This window comes from Eleutherodactylus coqui, chromosome 1 (assembly GCF_035609145.1).
Source record: "Eleutherodactylus coqui strain aEleCoq1 chromosome 1, aEleCoq1.hap1, whole genome shotgun sequence".
NCBI classification, from domain to species: Eukaryota; Metazoa; Chordata; class Amphibia; order Anura; family Eleutherodactylidae; genus Eleutherodactylus; species Eleutherodactylus coqui.
In genome coordinates this window covers 63447538-63471909 of record NC_089837.1, presented here as the reverse complement: position 1 = coordinate 63471909, position 24372 = coordinate 63447538, and the positions used below count along the sequence as shown (strand labels likewise).

The 24372-nt window shown below is 44.5% G+C and overlaps 1 protein-coding gene across 1 annotated transcript in view; it reads left to right on the top strand.

Annotated features, from left to right (window-relative positions):
- GDF7 (growth differentiation factor 7) overlaps nucleotides 1-22470 on the top strand; it is a 44635-nt gene extending 22165 nt beyond the window's left edge. The window contains exon 2 of the mRNA XM_066596812.1: nucleotides 15495-22470. Coding sequence (XP_066452909.1) covers nucleotides 15495-16414 — 920 coding nt within the window. The 3' untranslated portion in view covers nucleotides 16415-22470. The remainder of the gene's footprint in view (nucleotides 1-15494) is intronic.
- Nucleotides 22471-24372: the final 1902 nt, after the last annotated feature.

The window sequence follows — 24372 nt, the reverse complement described above, 5'->3', positions numbered from 1 at the left end:
TGGCGCTAGTCTAACATTAGTCCTGGAATATATGAGGATACAAACACCAGATGGCGCTATTTTTACATTAGTTCTGGAATAATTGGGGATAGAAACAAAGGGGGTGCTATTCTAACATCAGTCCTGGAATATCTGAAAATAGAAACTGCAGGTGGGTCTATTCTAACATTAGTCCTGGAATATCTGAAAATAGAAACTGCAGGTGGCGCTATTCTAACATTAGTCCTGGAAAATCTGGGGATAGAAACATTTTTTAATAAGCGTAAATAAAAAAAAATATTTATCATTATAGGCAGGATTTAACTCTAAACAATATTCTTCGTGGGATGACCCCTTTAAGAGATCTTGAAGGGACACAATTTTCAATATACAATAGCTGCTATTTTGTCTGTCTAAATAATAGCAGGAAATGGTTTCCTTGGAGTATTCTGGATTTCTAATATCCCTGCATGACTAGTGAGTGGATTACCGGCAGTAGCATGGAAAAAGTAAGCTTCCCCTCAGTGAATATGAAGGATATGAGTGTGTTATACTAGGCATAATAAAGGCTATGATTGAGATAACCGTGTGACATACATTAGGTGGCACGCTGCAGTCCATGATTGGCATGGGCTGTGGACATGAGAATTCTGAGTATTGGAGTTAAGCGGGGGTGGAGACTGAAGGGTTGCTGTGCGAGATGTGTGCCAGCACCCTTACACCCTTTTATTGTTCGCAAGTTACTCAAATAATATATATCTTTTACTGTGTAAAAATAGGAATAGTGTCAATAAAAACTGTATAAATGGAATTAATACTTCCTACATTCTGCTCCCACATGGACCACCCAGGCATTAGTCACATGTGCAGGACATATGACAGATGTACATAAGACAGTGACAAATATACAAGAAAGGGGATCCCTGGAGTCAAGATCAGACTGCACCCCTCATTATGACGAAGAGCAGAAGGGCCTTGTGTCTGTGTCTCCCTTTTCGTGACCCTTGGGCCAGGGGTGTCACTATAGGGGATGCAGAGGATGTGGTTGCACCCGGGCCCAGGACACTTAGGGGGCCCATAAGGCCTCTCTTCCCCATATAGGGAGCCCGGTACTATGAATAAAGCATTATAGTTGGGGGCCCTGTTCCAGGTTTTGCATTGGGGCCCAGGAGCTTCAAATTACGCCTCTGCCTTGGGCCAATTCCTCAGCCCCATGTTTGCGGACATTCTGCACAGCCAATAGCAAAGGGTATGGGAGCAACCAGAATTGCCTCCACCCCATCTTAGAGCCCCTTATCAGGGGTGTAACTATAATGTTTGCAGGGGGTGCAGTCGCACCTGGGACTTGAACCTCTTTCCCCGTATGAGGAGACCAGTACTATAAATGATGCATTATAATTGAAGGGGCTGGTAAAGATTTTGCACTGGAGCCCAGCAGCATCAAGTTACGCGTCTGTATCTTAGACCTCGCTCACATGAGCATGGTTTTAGCACAGAATAGGAATGTGAAAAGATCCCGTCTAAGGGCTTTTACGCACCAGCATTTTTTTTTTTTAACGATGCGATATTGCTGTGTTTTTTTCAATGGGACTTTCTAATGTTAAAATCGCATCGCACAAAATCGCAAGTTTGTGCTTTTGCGGTTTTTGTGCGATCCGATTTTAACATTAGAAAGTCCTATTGAAAAAAACGCAGCGATATCACAGCATTAAAAAAAATGCTGGTGGGTAAAAGCCCTAACAGAAGCAATGGTTTCCTATAGAAATGTCCACATAAAGGAATTGCACCTTCCAAAGATAGGACATGCGTGTCTACAATGTCCGCATCTAAGGTAAGTGCTGCGTGAAAGTATGGGGCCTGACCTATTTTTGGTACGTGGTGTGGAGGAGTTTCCATAGACTCCTATGGGAGCTGGATAACACGCACCACGACGCTCGCGGGCAATTTCACTGTGAATTAAGCTGGAGACTTACTAGCTGGAAATCACCCGTTCACGCTATTTTCTCCCGAGCGTTATGCAATTTTTTTGCAATGCCGTTAGAGCGTGAAAAGCACGAGCCCTTAGGGCTCCCAACCACTAGCGTTTTTTTCTCCACTGCGCTGCGAGAGTAAGTGAAAACTCTTGCAGAGCAGTGCGAGAAATCGCAGCGATATCGCTGCGACAGTCTTTTCAATGGGGCCAGCGGCAGCAGCGCTAACCCCATTGAAAAGATATGGAGAATGCCGCTGACTTCTGCCACAGCTGTGACAGCTGTCACAGCTGTGGCAGAAGTCAGCGGCATGCTATCCCATTGCTTTCAATGGGATCGGCACTGCTGCCGATCCCATTGAAAGCAGTAGTTTCTGACAAGCCCTGCAGAATGATTATCATAGAAGTGCTTCAAATAGAAGCCCTTCCCCGATAATCATAAAAAAAGTGGTTAAAAAAATAATAAAAAAGTTACTCACCTCTCCTGCTGTCAGCCGCATCCTCCGGTTGGCTCCCCGGCACTGCTACTGAGCTCTTTCAGCAGACGGGGATTTAAAAATCCCCGCCTCCTGAAAGGGCTGTGCGGATTGGCTGAGGGCTCAGCCAATAGCAGCTACTGCTTAGCTATTGGCTGAGCGCTCGGCCAATGGCAGATAGCTCTTAGCTATTCATTCATGAATAGCAATATCTTAGCTATTATGGATATCTTATATCTTATGGAGAGGTGAGTAACTTATTATTTTTTTAACCACTTTTTTATGATTATCGGGGAAGGGCTTATATTTCAAGCCCTTCTCTGATAATCATTCTGCAGGGCTTGTCAGAAACCACTGCTTTAAATAGGACCGGCAGCAGTGCCGATCCCATTGAAAGCAATGGAATAGCATGCCGCTGACTTCTGCCACAGCTGTGACAGCTGTCACAGCTGTGACAGAGGGTTCCTTCATCCCCGCGGTCCCTGTTACAGCTGTGGCAGAAGTCAGCGGCATTCTCCATATCTTTTCAACGGGGCTACCGCTGCTACCGCTGGCCCCATTGAAAAGACTGGCGATGTCGCAGCGATATCCCAGCGATTTTGGGATATCTGCCTGCGTTTCTCTCGCACTGCGATGCGAGACTTTAGCTTTAGAATCGCATCGCAGTGGAGAAAAAAACGCCAGTGGGTGGGAGCCCTTAGAGAGATAAGAGTAACAAAGCAAGCGTAGTCTGCCTTTATGAGGAGTCTAAAAGTGCTTGCAGACACAACAAATATCATTCAAACAATAGTTCAAATGAGTGAAAGTGAACGATAATTGTTCGGTCTGAAAGCGAGCCACCGACAGAACGATGAATGATAAAAGTTCACTTTTCATTCGTTGTCCATTTCATGCAGCATAAACATCATGGTTGGCTCGTTCACTTATCATACGGTGTAACCAGCGCTCATTCAGTTGTTCTCAGTCATGTGAACGACTGAACAATTCTTGTTTGAAGGAGCCAACGATGTATCTGCCTGTCTAAACAGACTGCAGAAGAGAAAGAACTAGCAGTGACGTCACTCGCTCGTTCAAACGAGAATCGGCTTTAATTTCATTGTGAATGTAGATTCAGAGTAATTAATCCCCAAGCTCTGTGGTTCCCGGTGGCAGTGGGAATCATACAGTCTTGGTATTATATTGGTATAACGTTCTCTCCCGAGTGACACCTTGTGCAGCCTACTCTGTGGTCAGGGCTGGCGTCAGCACCTGGCAAACCTGGGCAAACAATGCCCACTTCACTTGGTGACGAGGAGTGGGCTCCGATGGGTCTGAATTCAATATAGTAATGGCGCCCTGAGGACGCTGATATGATTGATTACTCAGGTGTTGTTGGGTGCAGCCACCATTTACTATCAGATACAGGCAGTGTGATTACCATATCACGACTGACGGATGCAATGACTTCTGGGATGCCGCAGATCATGGTGGGCGGTGATGGGGGCATGTAGACTCTGACACTGCCCAGAGAAAACATCACAAGGTGTAAGGTCTGGGGAACAGGGAGGCCAAGGAAAAAGGTGACTATTGTCACCACCTGCACAGCCAATCCATCTGTTTGGTAGTCGCCGCTCCCTTCTTATTTCATCGTGACAATGGGGAGGGGGGGGGGGAGCGCTCAATTTTTTTAGAAGTTGAAACCTGGGATTTCCTGTTCCGGTTGTGGCAGAAGCTATATGTGTAGCGTCCATGTATGAAATCCCCGGGATTGTTTCCTCAGGGAGAAAGAAGGGTCCGGACACTTTCCTACAGGTTACAGCACAAAACACATCACCTTGGGGGAGTCACACATACGCTCAACGTAGGGGGGGGGGGGGGTTCCCCTCCCCAGATTCTGAAATTATGTTTGTTGGCTGAAAGATGGAAGGCGGCTTTATCACTAAACACTGAAGACTCCATGACACCATCGCTTTCCATTACAGCCTGCAGACACTCGCAAGAAGATCGTCCCCGCACTTTATCGTTGGGCTTCAGTGCCGGTAACAATTGCAGTCGATAGGGATAACATCACAAATATTTGCGCTGCATCTCCCGCACAATCGGCGGCGGGACGTCCGGTTTTCTGCTTGCTCTGATCTTCGATTTCTGAGCACTTCGTATGAAGCGTGCCCGGACGCGCTCTGCTGATTCCACACTAACCGCTGGACAGAAGGATGATATTCACTTCCAGATCCAACCTTTTTCCTTACCGCTGTAGTAACGCTTACACGTTGTGCGCCCGCTGGGTGGAGCTTCACCAAACTCTGTTTGAAAATGATGTTGCGACTAATAACAGACGTGGAAATCAAGCTCACAAAACGCTCTCCTGTCTTTATTGGCAGCCATTTTGTCTCATATACCCGTAGCAACGACTATGGCAGAATAACATTTTTTGGGTCTCATTTAGCAAAACTGTCTACCAGTTTGCGCTCATGTCCACGACCGTTTTTTCACTAGGCATGTCCGTGTGCATATGATTCGTGGGCATGTGCAGTCTACACCAGAGGTGTAACTTGACGCTTCTGGGCCCCGATGCAAAACCTGTAATAGGGCCCCCAACTATAATGCTTTATTCATAGTACTGGGCTCCCTATATGGAGAAGAGAGGCCTTATGGGCCCCCTAAGGCTCCTGGGCCCGGGGGCAACCGCATCCCCTGCATCCTCTATAGTTACGCCCCTGGTCTACACAGTCTTTGCTGGCAGAGCATATGGTAAAAAAATGGGTAAAACCCTCTGGGGAGGACCTCAGCGTTTTACGCATACGCCCGTAGACATGTCCTTGTTGTCCACAGCAACCAATCACAGCGCAGCTTTCATTGTGACCTCAGCCGCTGCATACATTTCCATCGGTGGTGCGCAGTGTGTCCGGGCACCGCAAAACCCCAACTTTTAATTAATTCTAATGAGTTAGTCATTATATTTAAATATAATTATGGTGCCTGTACACAATGCGGTGGGTCTGCTTTAACGCCATGCAGGTCACCGCAGTGCGTACAGGAACTCTAAAGGTTTGTTCAAACGGCGGATTGAATAGCTACAGAATAGCTGCGGATTTTGCCGCCATTTTACGGGCGAATTCTGCGCCGGAATCCGCTGTGTGAATATACCATCAGGTTGCTATTACACAAATGCCATTAATGCTCATGTAATAGCGCTAATTGCCAAGTAACACCCGCACTTGCAAGTTCAACCCGTCAATCAACGGGAAGATGCGACGGAAGAATGCCTGGAATGGTCTGTTGCAGTTTTACTGCCTTGAGTGTCATGACCGGGGTCACTGAGTATTGCTCAAGAGCCCGCGGAAACCTGGAACTGGCTCTGTATGTGGTACCCAGTAGTTCTAGTGACATGGGTTGTAGAAAGGGGATGCCAAGTCTTGGGGATGGGCCCTGATGGGTTTGTAGCTTACCTTCTCTTCTGTTGGAGACCACAAGGGTCGACCTTTAGACTTCAGATGGGCCCGATCACCCGGTCCGCTGCTAGCTCCACAAACATTGTGCAGTTTCTTTGCTGTGAACCAATTATTAGCGGACAATGCAGTCCCAGGCACTTTGGTTGTACCGGGGATGTAAGTAGTTGTTCTCCGTGTGCAAGGACAGCCGACTCCACTTTTCTGAGGCTCTGAAACTTTTTCTGCAGCAACTTCCAGACTAAGGCCACTCTCATACATGTTTTCAGTTAAATGCCGCTCGCAATTGCGGCATTTTAGCCCAATTTTGAGCAGTATTTTTAAACGCATGGTGCAGCGTTTCACAGCACTTTTTAACGCACCCCATCATTGTGATGGGGGACGAGGTGCGTTAAAAAACGCTGAAAAATAGAACAGGCAGTGCTCGAAAATCGTAGCATTGGAAAATCAATGGCGGCATTGTACCACAATTAGCGTGGCGCCCGGGATGCAGTGCTAATCACGGTAAAAAGTGATGTGTGTGAAATTGACCTCAGGCTATTGGTCAAGAGAGTCTGGTGCAAGAGACACCGGTCAAGAGAGTCTGGTGCAAGAGACACCGGTCAAGAGAGTCTGGCATAGCTCCTTCAGTCCAGTCTCTGTCATTGCAGCCTACTTGCAGCTGTCAGTAACTCACTCGTCTGCTCCACGGTAACTACACCAGCCACTCTGCAGCCTAATATGGATTTTGCTGCCTTTTAACCCCTTACTGACACAGTCCGCTCCATACAATGTAAAAAACAGCTGGCACCCACCAGCAGCAGCCACGATCAGTGACATTTAAATCATCCGTTCGGCTTTGTGCGGTCCCCAATGGTTCCCACATGACTACCTGTCAGATTGTAGTATAATGTAATACTACAGTACTACATTACACTGCTGGAGCGATCAAATAATTGCAAGTTCAAGTCCTCTATGGCAGCTAAAAAAAAATATGTGAAAATTAGTTTTTGAAAGTTGTATTAATTATTAGAAAAAATATCAAAAACAAACAAAAAAAACATATTTGGTATCGCTGCATCCATAAAATACTGACCTATGAAAGTAACACATTATTTTGCATCCTGTGTGCAGAATGTGGTCAGGAAAAAAATGCACAATGCCAGAATTGCGCTTGTTTTGGTTACCTCATCTTCAAGAAAAAAATGTAATAAAGAGTGATCAAAAAGTTGTACGTACCCAAAATGGTACCAATAGAAGTTACAGGACGTCCCTCAAACAATGAGCCCTCGTACAACTATGTGGATGGAAAAATAAAAAAAGTTATGGCGGTCAGAAGATGGCGGCAGAAAATAGTTTTATGTTATTCCAAAGATTATTTATTTTTTATAAGTAGTACGTAAATGAAACTCAACAAATGTGATATCAGCGTAATTGTACTGGCCAATAGAATAACATTTTCATGTCATTTTTGCCGCAGTGTGTACGCCATAACCCTCCACTTCCTAAAGATGGCGGAATTTAGTTTTTTTTACCATTTCACTCAACTTTAGAATTTTTTTTATGTTTTCCAGTACATTATATGGTATATTGCATAGTAGCATCGAAAAATACAACTCCCTCTGCAAAAAACAAACCCTCATACAGCAACGTCGATGGATAAAAGAGTTAGGATTTTTTGAAAGTGGGGAAAAAAACGAAAACAAAAATGATAAAAAGAGTTGCGTTCTTAAGGGGCTAATACCTCTGTTTCTCACAAGACTTCCTGACTGCATCCCAGGAATTTGCTCCGTAGTATCTAAGGGTACAAAGCTTAGGCTGCCTTCACACCTGCGTTGGATCTTCGGAGGTTTTGTCGCAGATCCGACACAAAATACGTAAGTAAAAATGCCGGGCAGCTGAGCGCAAACTAAACGGACTCCAATATAGTCAATGGGGTCCGTTTGGTGCTGTTCGGTTTCATTGTAAGACTGACCCATTCGGTCCGGGGATTCCCTTTTTCTGCTCACCAAACAATGCAGATGTGAAACAGCATTAAACAGAACAACCAGTAAAAACATTGCAATTAAACCAACTTTAGCCTTGCATCACCCTCTTACAGCATCCCTGGTGATCTAGTGGTCAGCACATGGGTCCTGATGTCCGGTGGCCACAAAATTGTTCCATGAGCCCCATGTGGCACAGAGTGTTAAGGTAGCAGTATGCAGTCCTAAGCTCTAACTCACGACCTGAAGCTTGCAGGTTCAATCCCAGCTTGGTTCAGGTAGCCAGCTCAAGGTTGACTCTGCCTTCCATCCCTCTGAGGTCAGTAAAATGAGTACCCAGCTTGAAGGGGTGGTAATAAATTACCTGAAAGCATTGCAGAATAAGTTGGCGCTATATAAATATCAAGATTTATTTTTATTTTACTCTAGAGTTTCCATGCAGATTAAATACCTATTGCCTCTTCTTCATGTAAATCTACACGCAAGCGGCTCGTCACATATGTAATCGGGTAATCTCATCCTGTCTTGGTTAGAGTCCTTCACCAACCATTTACCTATGGGTTTCAAATATGCCCATTGGACAGGCAGGCTTGTGTACAGTACATGGAAATATGACACTTGGAAGGTCATGTGATGTATGTGACTGGAGTCTGTTGTTCTTGGTCTGTATATGCAGTAGATGGCTCTCGGGGATCCGGAAGGATGGAATTAGTGCATTATGCACTATTAAAGTATGTAAATATCCAGTCATAGACTGCTGGGTTATGCTGGATAGTCTGATAGCAGAAAAATAAAAGCTTTTTTTCAGCTTACTGGCATTGAGTAGTATTGTAAATCCAATAAGGTATGAAGGGTAGCTTCACATCTGCTCTAGAACCTCTTGTCGGAGGTTCCTTCGCAGATCCGGCACAAAATGCCCAAAGAAATAGCGCCGTATGCAGTCCTTTTCTTCCAGCTAAAAGCTGGGCAGCTGAGCTGAGAGCGAACAGACCCCATTATAGTCAATCAGGTCTGTTTGTCAGTAGACAGAGCCGTTTGACCAGGGGGTTCCCCTTTCCTGCTCTCCGAACAAAGCAGGAAAATGGAACCCCCACCACAGATGTGAAACCAGCCTAACATAGACATAGTATTTCTCTTTGGATAGGTGTACATTTTCATTGTTTGTTTGCTGTATGTTACAAATATAGGAGGGTAATAACTAACCTAATATGGGAGTAAATATGTTGCCATCTTCTTTCTTTAATATTTGTCATACTCATTTGTCAGTAACACATCCCTAGACCATAAGGGAACCTCCGTCATACTTAAAGGGGTTGTCTCGCGAAATCAAGTAGGTCTATACACTTCTGTATGGCCATATTAATGCACTTTATAATATACATCATGCATTAAATATGAGCCATACAGAAGTTATTCACTTACCTGCTCAATTGCTAGCGTCCTCGTCTCCATGGAGCCGTCTAAATTTGCTGGCGGCTTGCTTTTTTAGATGCGCTTGCACAGTCCGCTCTTCTGCTCTGAGCACGAGCCGCTTCAGTGTGCTCGCCGCTTCAGCTCTTCTGCGCATGCGCAGACGAGCTGTATCTTCTCGGGAGCGCGCTGGAGGGGCCATTCTGCTACCATCCTCTCTTAGAGGAAGGTGCAGAAACTGGAGCCGCCCAGCCGAGAAGCCCAGCCCAGCAGCCCAGCCGAGAAGCCGCCCAGCCCAGCCGCCCAGGTAAGTGATGGGTGATGGACTGACGGGGGTGACGCGTGACTGACTGCCGCTGTGGCCCCGGAGTCTACTGCTGTGGCCCCAGAGCCTACCGCTGTGGCCCCGGAGCCTACCGCTGGGGAGCCGGGGCCTACCGCTGGGCCCCGGAGCCTACCACTGGGCCCCGGGGCCTACCGCTGGGGATCCGGGGCCTACCGCTGGGCCTCGGGGCCTACCGCTGGGGAGCCGGGGCCTACCGCTGGGCCCCGGGGCCTACCGCTGGGGAGCCGGGGCTAGCGCGGGGAAGCTGGGGCTAGCGCGGGGAAGCCGGGGCTAGCGCGGGGGAGCCGGGGGCTAGCGCCGGTTACCTGCTGCCTGGCGGTGGGTGACTGGTCGGCCGGGTTCAATCCCGGGGTCCGGTCGGCGGCTGCGAGGCGTCTGGTTGTCAGGGAGACACAGCTGGTAGCGTCTCAGGAGCGCGCACGTCGGGCTACAGCAAGCGACGGGAAAAGAGCCGGCGGCCATCTTGGGGAAACTTTTTATAAGTTGCTGAAACGCTGGAACTGTAAGTACAAACCAGCTAGAAAAGTAATTTACAGGGGGGCTTAGTAATGTATGCTTAATTAGGGGGACTGGGAAAAAAAAAATTTCAACCCCTTTAACTGTTGGCACATCACACTCAGGCAAAAGGTGTTCCCCGGGCATCTTCCACACCCAAGTATGTCCATCTGATTTGAAGATGGAGTAGTGTGATCTGTCACTCCATAAAACATTCTTCCATTGGTCAACTGCTCAATGATGACGCTCCTTGCACCATTGTGTTTGGGAATTGGATCATGTGTTTTGGTGGCATAACTCAACAATAACATGTTATTAAAACAGAATCCTCTGAAGAGGTCATTGATGATGCACCATTCAGAGTAATAGCTGGAAGCCATGTACTCCAAAGCGAATGGTGCATCACCGGGAAAAAACATTATGTGGGAGAGTATATTCAACAGTACCATATCTCAGAGTGCATGTTAGAAGGGCATTATGTCAAAATGTAACCGGACAACCCCTTTGATCATCTACTAATAACATAGATACTACTGCATTGTAAGCCATTAAGGAAGCTGGCTATAAGAATCCAGTTTGCATGAGGAGCTTTCAGATTTTTTGTCACGGTCATGACTCAGTACAAGAGCATGGACCCATTTTGCGTACCCATCTCAGTACAAGAGCATGGACCCTGTTGGATTTGGCTAGGAAAAACCAAAGGGCTAAAAACTAAAGGATGTTGAAATCCTCGTTTTTAAACACTGCTAAGGAGGGTATGGGAATTGTACATGGGAATTCCAAGGTCATGTCCTCCTTGGAGTCGCCTCCAATAGCAACAACTGACGGGCTACAGATGGTGCTTCTGAAGCGAGGTACCAGAACTGATAAACACAGATGTAATTGTACAAATCTGAAGTTAGTGCTGGCAGAATTCATGAAACTCGATAAGCAGATACAGGTTAGGGCAGGCAACGATCCAAAGGGAGAGTCAGGAAACATTCCCGGTCAAATGCAAAATAGCAAACAACAAACACCTTCATAAATGGTCAGGAACCAAAGAACCTTGTAACTCAGGAAAAGTGCAAAAGTTCTGAGGTATGCAAATGCGTGTTGGAATTGTGCCTTCCCAGCACCACCTATTGGAAGGTAGCTACCTTATAAGTCAATATTCAACCTTTTAACAGGCCTTGGAATATGACTAGGGATGTAAGATAATCCAGAAAAGTCCTCTACATACAGCTGTTTCAGGGGTCATGGAAAAATACCTCCATAGCGCCACCTATTAACTGATAGGATAGTTATCTTCCAGTAAGTGGTGCTGTGAAGACATTATTCTATCACTCATTTACATAGCTTTTTTTCCAGGGAGCATTGCACCCTCATCGTGCTCTCCACAAGGAGAAATATTACCCCCATCCCCGTCCCCTAGACCCTACTGTGCAGTAATAAGAGGCGAGAACACCAAAACAGCTGTATGTACATGGGTAATCAGGTTTAGTTAACATTCCTGGTCCTGTTAATAGGTCAGATATTGAACTATAGTGTAGCTGCCTTCCAGTAGGTGGCGCTGTGGAGGCATATTCCATTGCTCATTTGCATAGCTTTTTTTCAGGAAGCATTGCATGGCCTGTAAGTTTCCGTCCTTCTTTCTGGTGCTCTCCACAAGGAGAAACATTACTTCCCATAAGGCCCCCTACACCTGCAGCGTTCGAAGATTGGGCCCACAGCCGAGGAGATAGCGAGGTAGAGCTGGGCCTTGTCATGAGGCTCTCTCCCTAGGGATAGCACGGGACCCATCCAAGTTACCAATGGGGGAGTTTGACATGAGCAAAACCTTTGTGGCGGTATATCTGAAAGTCCCGTCACATGTGACGCCATCGTTCCTTCCTCTGCGGTGAATCCAAATGGTAGAGAAATAAGCAGTCCACACACAGGGATAGGTTTAAAGCCAAGCCCGTGGAACGGTCAGCAGTTCTTCTTTACTTAAAGAATTATATACAGTCCAACAATAGTATAAACTCTCACCAGCAGGAAATAGTGCAAAACACAAAGCTGTGCAACAGGGAGGAAATCACAGGATATCACAAGAATTCACAGTCCAAATTATCTGCGGGGTTCTGCTCCCGTTACAAACTCCTTCACTCTCTCCAGCTCTCTACCAGTCAGCACTCACATTTGGCAGGCAGGCACTCCACACTGCATGGCAGTTCCTCTCTCTCTCTTTCTCTCTCTCACAGTGTCCAAGGGCAACACTGGCATCTCCTGGGTAAAGCTGGCCCAGGGAGGGCTGATATATATCTTTCAGCCACTTCCATTCCGGCCCACACAGAACTAATGGTGTCTGTGTGGCTCACTTGCAGAACTCCAGACATTCCTCTGCCTTGCAAGGCCAAAACATAATTCTTGCAAAAAAACTTGCATACATATATATATATATATCACGATCACATGACTAACAATAAGATACATTTTCCAGACATAACCCAGACAATAAGTGCTGCAGAGGTGCAATAAACATCATATTCATGCAACATGAAAGACACTGACAATACATAGGCACAAGACAAACTCACTCATGCTTAAGGAGGGGCCCTGTTAACTCCCTGTTAACTACACACCCTCATGGCGCTCTTTGCACAAAAAGAAACATTACCCTCCCCCACCCCACCCAACTAATCAGAGGTACTTAGCCATGGGCCTCATACTATAAATGAATTGTAGTAAGATAGCAAGTTGTCTGCTATATACAGGATGGGGATAACTTGCTCATTGGTGGGGGTCTTACTACTGAGACCTGCGTTGATCTTGATATTAGGAGTCCCATGTCCCCTGTCCTCCTCGCTGTGGGGTCACTACATGCCCCGCAGTGAGGGGAAGACTGAATGGAGCGCTGGTTATGCAAGTGGCATCCATTTGGGTATTTCCATCAGCCCCATTAAAATGAATGGAGAGCCGACCGTGCATGCTGACATCATTGCGGGAGGCGAAGTCAACAATGAGACCCCCACCGATCAGCAAATTATTTCCTATCTTGTGGATTGGGGATAATTTGCAATCTTGGTACAACCCCTTTATAAGCTATTGAAACAAGGAGAGAGACTTTGGCCACACTGTTATGTGCAAGTTCTATAACTTGGGCAAGAACTTTGAGCAGCATATTCGATTGACCATGTCTTATTTGCATGGACAATGCATCAGATCCCTCAGCAAGTAAATGGTACTGGGGTTTTAATAATTGCTTATGTGTCTTGTCAGCCTCTTAGAGAAATATTACTACCTTCTCCTAAGAACAGCACCCAAAAATACCACCAGCGTGCCAAATTAAAGAGAAAATAGACCTACGTAATAAGTTGAGGTGATTGATGACTTGAGTATGACATGCCTACATTCTCATTTCCCTGCCAATTAAACAGAGCTGCCTAGACTGCTGTGTGATAGTGCAGTCCATACTGCCCATACAAAATATGCAAGCTTGCAATTACCTTCTTCTGTGCTTTGTGTGTAACATTAGTGTAGGGACTCACATGATGACAAGGACCATTGGCATTTGTTGCAAGCTTGCATATTTTGGCCAAAATATTAACTAAAACCTCTTATTAATTGGTATTTTTGCAGTAGGGCTTTATCGTATGGGGTGTCATTAATAAGCTGCAAGCCTGCATGGTGCAACACATATATCAATGGGTAGGTATGTGAGTGGCTGTTTATCAGTCTTTTGCACCTGTGCAATGCTCCTCCATATAGCAATTTGCTTGTCTGCATGCTGAGGGATGTGGTTCTACACCTGCCCTTGCATTTTGTATTGCCCGCCATACAGCAGCATCTTCCGACGCTCATAGCCTTAGAGAGTAGTCAGTCAGAAGATTTAGGAACCTGAAAATCAACGGAATTGAACTTGGATTGGGTGCCAGTTACGGTGTAATATTGAATTCTATAGACTATTACAATACAGTACTAATTACAAAAAAAAATTATGCTGCCAGAATTATTTTTTTAAAGGGGTTGTCCCGCGCCGAAACGGGTTTTTTTTTTTTTTTAACCCCCCCCCGTTCGGCGCGAGACAACCCCGATGCAGGGGTTAAAAAAACAACCCGCACAGCGCTTACCTGAATCCCGGCGGTCCGGCGTCTTCATACTTACCTGCTGAAGATGGCCGCCGGGATCCTCTGTCTCCGTGGACCGCAGGGCTTCTGTGCGGTCCATTGCCGATTCCAGCCTCCTGATTGGCTGGAATCGGCACGTGACGGGGCGGAGCTACACGGAGCCCCGTTGAGAAGATAAGAAGACCCGGACTGCGCAAGCGCGGCTAATTTGGCCATCGGAGGGCGAAAATTAGTCGGCTCCATGGGAACGAGGACGCTAGCAACGGAGCAGGTAAGTATAAAACTTTTTATAACTTCTGTATGGCTCATAATTAATGCACAATGTACATTACAAAGTGCATTAATATGGCCATACAGAAGTGTATACCCCCACTTGCTGCCGCGGGACAACCCCTTTAACTTTCGTTTTAGGATTGCCCCATTATTATTGGGTTTTGAACAGAGTTATGGCATCCATTGAACACAAAGTGGGCCTGCCTTGGGTTTTCCTGCTTCTGGTTGGTTTTGCTTCATGCCTAAAGAAAAATTCTACACCTGTGGAAACATTTTTAAAGGGGTTTGTTCTAGATATCAAAAAACAATTTCTTAGGGCAAAAAATGTGGTAAATTCATGAAAGTATTTGCAGTCACTTGCTCGAAACCTCTCTGCTTCAGTGCCACTGCTCAGGTCCTCCCCACTGGGCTTTGTTTACATATTTATATACCCACTTGACTGCTGCAGCCAATCACTGGTCTCAGGGGTATATACTCCAAGACCACTGATTAGCTGCAGCGGTCATGTAAGTATATGAACACATCACAGCTGCAGCCATATAAACAATGCCTGAGAAAGAGAACCTGAGTGGCAGCGCTCAACTGGTGATGGATGAAAGCTGTGAATATGCCTTCTTTTACTAGTTAAACATATTTCACACCCTTAGAAAAATGTTTAATGCCTTGGACAATCCCTTTAAATATCAACATTATAGGTGTGGATTACGAGGGTAATTCTGCTCTCTCCCTCTTTAAATTGACCCATGAAACTCATAGTTTCCCATATTAACTAAAGTATTGCATCCGCAGATGGCGAACTATCATGATAGCTTATTCTCTCTGCCTACTTTGACACATAGGGCGTCTCTTTATGAGATCCTCTTGTGTTACAGTGCTCTAAATGGTAAGCCGCCTTGACTTAAATGGACTGTACTTGATCTATATTGTTCCACTTGATATTGTGTACGGTATGTGGCCACTTGTTTCAAATTATCATGTACCATGTGGCCTTCACGAATATCATTCTTAATATTCATAACTTGTTTGGTACAGTTCAGTATCTTACTATCCCACATTTTGTTTCTTTCAGACGATGCATCACCTTTGTCCTTGGTACAGAAGTACACCTTTGACATCAGCACTTTGTCCTCCTTGGATGAAATAATAGGGGCCGAGTTAAGGATTTTACGCAAAGCCCCAGAAAACATTAGCGGGATTCTTCCCGAATCTGGAAACCTGGTGCACCTCTACCTTTACACGTGTGCCACCCCTTGGCAAGAAGCTACACTCCTAGACTCTCGTTCTACCAACTTGCTGGACACTTTCTCAAAGTGGGAGGTATTTAATGTCTTAAGGGCCGTGGGTAAAAATAGAAAGGGCCCCAGTGATTCTTTGTGTTTCATGCTGAAGATGGTGTCTGATCTTACGTTATCCTACTTGCCACTTATCCAACTTGGGTTGCATCGACTGGGTCTATCAGATCCTGAAAAGGCATTACTGGTGGTCTCTTCCTACTCTAAGAGGAGAGAGAACCTTTTTAAGGAAATAAGGGACAAAATTAAATCCATGGAGAACCCTAAAATGATAGACCCACCAGAATACAGCCAAAGATCCATCATCAAAAAAAGAAGAAAGCGGCAAACGCTACCAAATAGGACAAGTCACAACAATAAAGGGCAAGGCAAGAAATCTAAAACGAGATGTAGTAAGAAGCCCCTTCATGTCAATTTTAAGGAGTTAGGCTGGGACGACTGGATCATAGCCCCCTTGGATTATGAAGCTTATCATTGCGAGGGAGTATGTGATTTCCCATTGAGGTCGCATCTGGAACCTACTAACCATGCCATTATTCAAACGTTAATGAACTCCATGGACCCTGAGTCCACCCCACCGAGCTGCTGCGTCCCTTCAAAACTCAGTCCTATCAGTATTTTATACATAGACTCTGGTAATAATGTAGTCTACAAACAGTACGAGGATATGGTGGTAGAAAACTGTGGTTGCAGGTAGCACTTGCTGCTGTCCATGATTATATGTATGTGCCTTCTGTACTTTTTTTTAACTCAAAACAAAAACACAAGCAAAAAAGGCAAGCCAAGGTAAACCTAAAAGTATTTTGGTTCTCCTGTGTGTCACTCAATATTTTCTTAAATGCCTTTGGATATACTGTATACTACAGGGCTGGACAAATCCGAGAAGCCAGGTTACCAAAGCACCTAGAAATTCTATGATGGCTCCTAACTTTTTGGGTTGTCTACAAAAGTTTTAATATCTACAGTACATAACTCAAAATCCATGTTGACTTCTGGAGTGGTCTTGCTTCTTGTCTCAAAAGGTTAAAAAAGTTACATCCTCTGTTCAACACCCATTGGTGACAACTGATATGAGCATACTTTTCGCCCAGAAACATAGTTGTCATCTTTCAGAGTTTGCATTAAAATGTAACCAGAATGTATAATTACTATTACCATGTTATCATAGTCACCGCTGCATGCAGGCAAAGGGCAGTGATGTGTGCCGGATATATGAGGGGTCTACAGACATTCATAGTTTGGTAAACATCAGCTTCTGAACTTGAGAACAACCAGAGGTCCCTGTATGCCCTGCTGAAAGATTATTCTAGAAGTACCACACATGATTGGGGGAGGAATTAGGGTTTATTATTGCATAACAACTACAGAGCTTTATTGACAGTGATAATTAATGCAATAGACTTTGGGGGTTTCGGTAGTGGCCATTGACTCTTAAGAAGGGCCACTTCACCTGTATTCCTTGCTGATTCCCCCACATTTTGCTGTTCAAACATACATAGCTAAAAAAGTCATAAATTCTCCAGTAGCGAGGACCAGCCATCACCTTCCCTTCTCTAGCACTCTTCAGCAGAATTGGCGGTAGTCGGTATGAATATGAGCCACCAGTCCTATAGTGTGGTGAGCAAAGCTGATAGATCCTCACGGAAGCATGGTGACAGAGTCAAGCCCCTCTTCGGGCATGGAGACCCTATATTTTCTGATTCAATGCACTCAATCATAGTAAAGGCCTATTGCAATGGAGAATAAAGGTTTGGTCCTGGCCCGTCTGGACAGAAGGGCGTCTGCATCCATGTGGGAAACTAGAAATGACCATATATCACTAAAAGGGAAGGAATTCACATGACTTTTCCAAGTGTAGAGTTTTACCTCTTGTCCAGAGTCTCAACTTAATGACCTGAATTGAGCAAATCTGTTTAGTCAGGTGACATCATCGTTCCGTAGTGAGGAACCGGGTCAGCATATCTTGTCAAAGAATCGTGTCAGCACAGGATATAATGTTGTGCGCCATACCCAGTAAGGGCGGATAGTTCGTTTTCTGGAAAGATTACATTTGGCTACAGTAAAAAACAGTATTTTCATTGCACGGCTCAGCAGGCAGCATTATAGTTTTCCCTGTAAGAGGATAAGCACAAAGCTTAAGGTTTCTCTCTTCACTTGGGTAAATTTGCATTAACCCTTTCCAATCCACTGTCTGACATCTAAAGACATTATGATTTAAGGCTGTACAGCTCCGATGTTGGAAGATGCCCGTCGGGGTTCTCTTACTGTATATTGCCAGCCTCTCTGCTGTCGGAGCCTATCCAACGTGTCACCTCATGCAGTACTGACTTTAGCCAGCATATAGCGTCGTTGTATAACGGCAGAAAAAGAGTAAGCCCCCTAGGAAAGCAGGATATAAATTGGATTGCAAAGCGTTAAATATCAGAATTTAAGTAGAATTCCATTAATCCAGAACCCAAAAGTCCAAGTTTGTTAAAGGGTCTCTGCCCTTGCAAGTTTTACATAATTTTCTATGACAGCCAATAAACTACTACATTTAATAATCCCACAACTAATAGGTCCATTAAAGTGAGCATCGGTTTTGCGCCAAAATTCTGTGTCAGGACCGGAAGGGGAGGTGTATTACCTGCAGTTCTTCTCTTCTGCTCCTCCAATTGCCATTTCTGGGCTCCATTTTCAGCCCTCAAAGATGGACAAAGAACTTTTCAAACCACCTAATGCACACAGTGGATAGCTCTCTGATTGGCAAGTGCAAATCACATGACCAGCTCTGGCCAACCAGAGAGCAGATATAGTACATTGGTAGTCTAACACTATCGATGCACTTAGGTAATCTGAAGATTGCGTCAGCCAAAATTGGAACAGGAATCAATGAATTGAGGGATGACAGAGCAGAACAACTGCAGAAATACACACCACTGCCCCTACAGACCTGGGACAGAATTTTGCCACAAAGTCAGAGGGACACTTTAATGCCAGATTATATTCACCTCTGTGCAGTGTATAACAAAAAGATACATAAGAGAGAAAAATTATGTCAAACATATACTGAACATCTGCTTTTGTGTTTTTAGAACTGTGCAAATAAAGTTAATTGAAAATATCACAGTTATCACTCCTAGCATCCAATCAGACTGCTACTTTTTAAAACCTTTAGAAGATACATAAAATCTTAAATCTGATTGGCTGCCTATGTAGATCTTCCAATCATGAAGTCCACGTGTTGCAGCTTTATATTTTGGAGACCAAACTATCCAACCCGTCTGTATACAATGAACATGGCTGAGCTAACAGTCCCACAATATGTCGATACACAATTATATAAAGTATAGTCACTGCGCTGTCCGAGCTTCTTCTCTGTCTACGGCTCGGCCCGTGCTTCCTTTTCCCACCTCCAGGCTTCTACAGGTGTTGACCTCTGACACTCGCATGGTTTAAGTGACATCTAATTAGATCAGAACACACAAAAGCTGTTCATATGGCAATCTGCTGCTATTTACCCCTCCGTGCTACTTTAGTTCATTAGCGATCTCAGTAACGAAGAGCCTTCTTCAGGGTGTATTACCAAAAGTGACCCCAAGCTATAGGTGAACTGTGACTTGTATGACTCCAACTGATGGAGATGAGAGAAAATAGCTGTAAGAGATGTGCAAAGCTGTATTCAATATCAAGGGCATCTGTCACTATGCCTTTAAATTAGGGACCCTACAAGCCCCCAAGCTAGCTGGTATATTCATACCTACTAAACACCCTTCTGTCTTGAAGAACAAATAGGTGGGATTAGAGCTGAATGCAATTAGCACTAAGCATCTCATACTTCTCTTTCCCATACTCGTTCAATGGAGAAAGTGAAAGGCCTTATTTATTGATATACAGAGGCTAACAAAGGTACCATATACTAATTGCATATTGAGCTTACTAGATTTAGCCACCTGATGGCCACAGTATGGGTCATTGAGTAGGTGGTAATACACTCACCAGTTTAACTCTATTAGGATGGAATCATACATGCTGCTTTTTGAGGCAAAGCCAGGAGTGGGTTCACACCAAATGGGAAATCGTATGGATGGGCTTCTTCATAAACTGCATCAAAAAACTGAATGCATGTTTTGATTGTTAACGGAGTACTGTAAAACTTCTGAGTTGAAGGGGTTTTTCCGGGCAAAGGTTTTCCTTAGGATAGGTCATCATCAATAGTTAATCCCTTGATTGACGTGTGTCATAGGACAGAGAATCAGAAGTGCCCTTGCTGGCTTTACTCACATTGAAATCAATAGGAGCTGAGGCAGTTGTTACACTTCTGACACTTCTACCTCCAACACTGTGGATGGGCATGGAAGTGTCCCATTGATGTGGAGGGTGGAGGGGTATCTTGGTTTAACTGCTCTTCTTGGCCCCTCTGTTTCAGTGCTTCATTTTGGATGGCTTTGATGGCTGCCAACATTTTCTAACCATTTTATAGACACTGAACTGCTGTGTGATTGGCCAGCACCGATCATGTGAGCAGAACTAGCCAATCACAGAGCAGCTAGAAGTGTATTGATGGTCTTAATACTACCATTACACTATAGATGTTTTAGTAGTCTAAAGATGGAGGCATCTTGGTCGCCTAAAAAGGAAAGTGGCAGAACAAAGGGCCAGGAAGAGAAGATAAAGTACAGATATGATAGACCTCTGGTTCTGGGACAGAATTTTATCCCGAAATGGAGAGTCACTTTAAAATGTTTTCTTCTATTAATAAAACCATTATAAGGGGTTTTCAAATGAGCAACTGATTGTTGAGGCTCCGACTCAATGATCCCAAGTGATGCTGAGAAACAGAGTGTTTGGCCCTTACTTCAGGAAAAAACTTTGGCCCTTACTCCGGGGAGCAACCAGCCACTCATTATAGTGTATAGCAGATATGGAAGCCACTGGGTGTGTTCATTTAGCTATTTTTCATCTCCAATGTTATACAGTCTTCCATTTACTACTTTGTGATGGGACCAAGGACCCCCATTCTCAGGACAGGTAGTGTTCCTTGTGGCAAGCTCCTGACCAATCAGTCTTACCACAACTATAAATGTCCATTTGGTGCATGAGTAAAGAATAAGAAATCTAAACTGTGTATGCTGTAATAGCAAAGCTTTGCACAAGTAAGATTCATAGAGACGGTAAGGAGTATGAATAATATACTTTACCGACAAGAGAGCTCATGGCATGTTCCAGCATGTTCGGCACAGCTTCCTTCCTGTGGTGCTGCACCTTTATAATACGGCCCTGTATGATATCCTGATGCTGCCTGCCTATATGTTTTCTCACCTCTCCACCTGCAGATGCTGCCTTTGTTCTCTCCAGGGTATAGGGGGTGCAGAGGTAGCAGTCGCTACTGGACTCTGGAGCCTTAGAGGTCAAAAAGGCTTCTCTATCACATAAGAAGACACCAGTATTAGAAATGGCGCATGATACATAGCAGCCCTGTTACAGATTTTGCATTTGGCCCAAGAGCTAATAGTGACGCCTATCAACACTAATATAGCCTGTGTAATATCCCTCACTATCATAATGCTTGGCTTGCACTGCTGTATACAATATCTTCCTTTTCCTTCTGATATTTGTAAAACTGGGCTAATGTAAAAGGACGGAGTGTTAGAGCTGAGAGAGCCAAGGGCAGCAAGGAGCAGTGTACTGTCGAATCAGTGACAGAAGCAGCAGGATAGCCAGCTATGTACAGGGGTTGCACAGTCTTTACAGCAGCAAAATGATAGGAAATGTTGCAATGGAAATCTATTTAAAAAGTTTATTAAATTTTGCATTCACAGAGCAAATGGGTATTACAAAAATTCAAAGCAAAGCTGGCCATGACCTTTAAATGATATAGCAATAAAACATGTTTAGATACTACAGTTCATGAATATTTCCAGCATATCTTTCTTTACTATCTCCTCAGGGGCGTGTACTTAGCATTAGGGTAGACCACAAACACAGAAATAGATCTGCCCCTTAATGGAGGTTTAACTGACCCACCACCTTGTGTAAAATGCCATGTTATCCCTTGGACTCTGTGACCCTCAAGCAGGTTCCTCATCCCTTGTTTGCTAATGTCCAGGCTTAGGTTCACGCTACCTGCAAGCAAGGAGTTGTGGAGCCAACTTAGCTCATGCACCATACAGCCCTTTAGCTGGGGGCTACCTCTATGGTATGTACACTCTTATGTCACCTCAAGAGTCCAATTACTCCCTAGTTCTTTAATACATGCCTGCCTCTGAATCACTTAAAGGGTCATTCCACTTATAGTGCCTTACGTTGTACTTTAAATGTTTTTTTATTATTTTTCCAATGACTCACAGGAGAAAAATCTGAAACTTGCAGCAATCCTATTTATCAGACACGACTAATTTATTTATCGACAAGGTATATCATTGTGATCCGGAGCTGGTGGGGGAGGTGGGGGGTTCTTGAGGAGTTTCAGTCTTACAGAATAATATATTTCTACGGGCTTCCTCTCCGTCCTGTGTTAATAATATAGGTGGATGTGTGTTTGGATAATATATTCATTTTAAACTAGCGACCTGGGATTTGAAATGTATACATTTAGATAGTCAACCAAGTGGGGAAACCAGGATGTAAATGCATTGTATGTATTCTAAAAGTGTACATATTGAAATGTAAATTATCATTCTATATTTTCTCTATATACTATATAGTGGGATATATTTTGTCAATTGAATATTCCTAAATACTCTCTTTTATAACCCATTTTAAATATTTTGTACAGATTCTTTTATTAAATATTTTATGGTTAAATCCTGTATTTGGGTCGTGTCTTACTTGTACATTATGATATACATGTACTGTATTATGCTTTTTGGATTTTCACAATCTTGTCATTGATTTGATTTTATACTGACTTTACCCGGGATGACTGTCGGTTGCATTAGTGCCCAACAGGCGTCCCATCGACTATCTCGCCTGTGCTTTTGGCCGCACACCTCCATTCACTGCAAACAGGCAGTTGCTCAAAATTGAGCGAAGCCCGTTTCTGTGGGCCAATAGTCGCTTGGTTTTTAGTTCTGCGACTCCAAAAAGAAAGCGATTTGTTGGCGGCCGCTTGTACACAAGGTGGCTGTTGCTCAATATCACTACTTCCAGCGATAATCGTCCCATGTAAAGGTACCTTACCAATGAGTTGTACTCAGATCTATTGTCAATTCTCTTTCAATACTTCTCTTGGAAGTTTATTTAAAGTGTATTATGCCAGTAGGGGGCGAAATTGGGGACAGAAGAAAGTTTCTTCTAGGATCAAAAGACAACTAAATTTGTTCTCCATACTAAGGGCCCTTTTACACGCAACGATAATCATTCAGATTCTTGCTGGATCACGGAAAGATGATCATTCAGTGTTAATGAGATAATTCGTTCCTCCTTCAATTTCTTCAGGCATAAAAATCAAACAGCGATCGGCCTCTGTAAACAGCCAGTCGTTCATTTATGAACGACTACCTGTAAATATGAATGGAAGCGGTCAGCTGGGAGCGATCTCCGGCCCGCTCCACCTCCATTCACTGAGTGATCATCATTTTGTGAAAGTGCAGTGCAGGGGTGATAATCGCTGGGACGGCTGTCGGGCGCTCAAGTATCTAACAATCGTCCCGTGTAAAAGAACCCTAATACATAAAATGAGTTATAGCCGGATTCACTGTCACTTCTCTTTTAATGCTTCTTTTAGAAGTTTATTTAAAGTGCATTATCCAGCAGGGGGCAATACTGAGCACAGAAGAAAGCTCCTCCTGGGATAAAAAGACCATTAAATCTGTTCTCCATATTAAAGGACCTTTTACACCCGACAGTTATGGTGCAAACTGCTTGTTGGATCGAACCGTTTATATGATCATTTTTTGGTGTAAATGCGTATAGCGAAATAATGGATTTCGTGTAAACAGGTAGTCCTTCAGCTATGAGTGACGGCCTGTTTAGTGTCGATAGTCTAGAAAGAAAGAAAAAACAATTCTCCATCGTGTACAACAGCGAAGCAGTAGAGGAATATAAGCAGGAGATAAGAACGTTGGTACCCTGAGCGGTTGTGTACCCGGTTGGTACTCTGAGCTGTACAACACACTAATGAGCCCATCAAAAGCAGCAGCAGCCTCCCCGACGGACAAGCAGTGGCATCCGTTGCAATTTAACAGTAGATAGGAGAAAAAGGGGATTCGGTGTGCTGGACCGGAGGCGAGAGGATAGGCAGGGTTCACATCTGCGTTGGAGCCTCTAATTAGAGATTCCAACGCAGATCTGGATCAATATACTATAAGAAAAAGCGCTGCCCTTTTTCTTCTCCCTAAAAGCCGAGCAGAAACAGAAGGGACCCCATTATAGTCAATTGGGTCCGTTCAGCACTGTTCGGTTCCGCCCTAAAACGGAGCCATTTGGCCGCGGGGATTTCCCTTTCCTGCTTCCCAAATGGAGCAGGAAACCAGAACCCCAGGCACAGATGTGAAACCTTCATCTAGCTGTTCATTAGGAACCTAAAAGAAGGAAGAACATTTAAAAGCCGCTGGGAAAGTGTTGGGTGACGTCAGTGGTCACATGACCACAAGGACATTGAAATCATCCCATGACCTCATAGGCATGTAAAGTACATATCAATCGAAGCCTGCCGGCGAGAAAACTGACCAC